Source organism: Dasypus novemcinctus, chromosome 26 (assembly GCF_030445035.2).
Source record: "Dasypus novemcinctus isolate mDasNov1 chromosome 26, mDasNov1.1.hap2, whole genome shotgun sequence".
NCBI lineage: Eukaryota > Metazoa > Chordata > Mammalia > Cingulata > Dasypodidae > Dasypus > Dasypus novemcinctus.
In genome coordinates this window covers 53,209,682-53,212,161 of record NC_080698.1, presented here as the reverse complement: position 1 = coordinate 53,212,161, position 2,480 = coordinate 53,209,682, and the positions used below count along the sequence as shown (strand labels likewise).

General features: G+C 42.8%; 1 protein-coding gene across 1 annotated transcript; it reads right to left on the bottom strand.

Annotated features, from left to right (window-relative positions):
* Window positions 1-855: 855 nt before the first annotated feature.
* On the bottom strand, window positions 856-1,803 carry LOC101433525 (vomeronasal type-1 receptor 90-like). The gene has a single exon (XM_004452057.2). It carries the CDS (start codon window positions 1,801-1,803, stop codon window positions 856-858), a length of 948 nt encoding a protein of 315 aa, XP_004452114.2.
* Window positions 1,804-2,480: the final 677 nt, after the last annotated feature.

Below are 2,480 nucleotides of genomic sequence, written 5' to 3'. Positions count from 1 at the left end.
CCAAATCTAGTATGTAGAATTAAATATTGGAATTCATATCCTATTCTGCCTTTCTAAATTTTTTGAAGTTGCATATATCTTCAGGTTTGGATAAGGTTTTAAAAATTTTGCAAATAGATAGATTATTCCCACATTTTATCTTTGTATTGGTATTGACTGATGTTATAAAATTATGCTTATATAACAAAGTCAGCAGGAATTTTAATTTATGAAACGTGGTGATTTTCTCTGGCATTGTACCCACTCTGTGTTTAAGCATTCCTTTATACATGGTTATACAAAGAGACATATACACACATACTATTTTAATTTGTGAAGTCTTCAAATTGTTCATCTAAGTACTTTTCCTCTTTTTCAATTGTGTTTAACAGCTTTTTAAAGGATAACTGAGGGGAGCAGGTGTAGCTCAGGGGTTGAGCACCTCCTTCCCACATATGAGGTCCCAGGTTCAATCCCTGGAATCTCCTCAAAAAAAAAAAAAAAATATACCTGAAATATAGTAAATCATATATATTTAGAACATACCAATCATTAACGCAATGATTATTGCTGCATTCACCGCCAGAAGTCTCCTTTGTCATTTTTCCTACTTGCTTCTCCTACCACTTCCCCCAATACCCCTGCAATCCCTCATCTCCTGCCAGTCTCTTTAATGTTTAATGCTAGATATCAGCTGTGATTCATGAGTCTGATTGGCAAATTCTACGCTTCTGTTATCTCATTTATTATTCAGTTAAATAATCTATTAATCTATAGGCTTAACAATGAATATATAACTCCAAATAGTTCACATCCTTTATCTGGCAATTAGTCATTCTGAAGTCAGTGCTTTGTCTCATCTTGAGAGTAATTTATCTAACTCTGAATAAATAAACATTTATGATCCTTCCCCCACATGTATTTTAAGAGCTTCATTATTTGCCTTTCAGAACTGATTAGCACCAAAGGACTGATCGTGCCATAGCTGTTGCCCACAAGCATCTGGATAAGCAGGTGAACTATATCATGGTTCCATGACAGTCCTGAGAAGGAAGAGATAATGCAGTCAGAAACATACATGAACACAAAGAAACTCATGAGCAGCAGAATGGTCCGGGTGGCCCTTTCTTCTGGGGATGCTCTTGGAGAATGCTTGCTGCTGTAAAGATGCTGGGACCGCCTCTTATGCCTGTACAGGAGAACCACCATGTATCCACTAGAGACGATCATGAGCCCCATAAAGAAGACATCTTGGACTGTCTCCAGTGTGAACAATGTGAACCTGCAGTAGCAACTCATCAGCCAAAGAGAGCAGGATTTAGTGACTAACAGAAAACTGGCCGAGGTCACATTGGGGGTGGCAACAGTGGAGATTAGGAGGTGAACACCACTGGACATGCCGCAGACCCATAGCAAAAGCAGGAGACACAGATTGTGATTTGAGGATTTATGTTTGAACTTAGCCAAACAGGAGCTTCTGGGGCTGAGGGTGATGGCCTGGAGAACACTCAGCAGGCAGGTGGTGGACATGGAGAGGCCCCTCATCAACCTGTGCAAGAAGAAAACTGATTTACATGTGAGGTCATTCCAAACATTCTGAGACCCAAAAGTGTCGGTGGCAACGAACCCCGTGGTTAGCTGCATTACTGTGTGGATGAAGGCCAGGTGACCGATAGTCAGGTCAGTGGGCTTCAGTCTGTGCCCAGGAAGGAGTGTGAGGACGTGGAGGAGAAGGACAGTGTTGGCTGAGATCCCAGTGCCATATTGGCAGTAAAAGAAATGCCTTAGGGCAGTAAAAATGGTAAGTTCCTTGTTTTTATTCATCTCTTTTGGGCGAAAGAAGTACAGAGTAAATATGTGAAGAGAAAAATATTCTAAATCTTTATTACAAATATTATCCTATTATCAGTCTCAACCAACACAATGACCATGATCAAACTATGTGGATTATCCCCAAAGCCTTCTCTTTCCGATCCTCATTACTCATTCCAGCTTCACACCTGCCCGGCAGCCATCTCAGCTCTCTCCCTATCACACCCCATGCACATTGGCTGGGTTCTGCATCCCATTGCTGAGCTCCTCCGGGGTCTGTGTTTTCCTCTATATGACAAATTGCCGTATTTTGTGAAAGGATTCCCTTTTATTTATCCTGCCCCACCCCCTTTTATTTTAGTTTTTCAGGGGAAGTAGTTACGTCTTATGCCTTTGCATCTGTAGCAGCCAGACAAAGTGCCTGGTGCTCTACAATATTTGCTAAACTTGAGTGTGGAGAATTGAATAAAAGTGGAAATAAGACCTTCCCAAGGGAAGCGGAATTGGCCCAGTGGATAGGGCATCTGCCTACCACATGGGAGGTCCGTGTTCCAAACCCCGGGCCTCCTTGACCCGTGTGGAGCTGGCCCATGCACAGTGCTGATGCGCGCAAGGAGTGCCCTGCCACACAGGGGTGTCCCCCACATAGGGGAGCCCCAGGTGCAAGGAGTGCGCCCCATAAGGAGAGC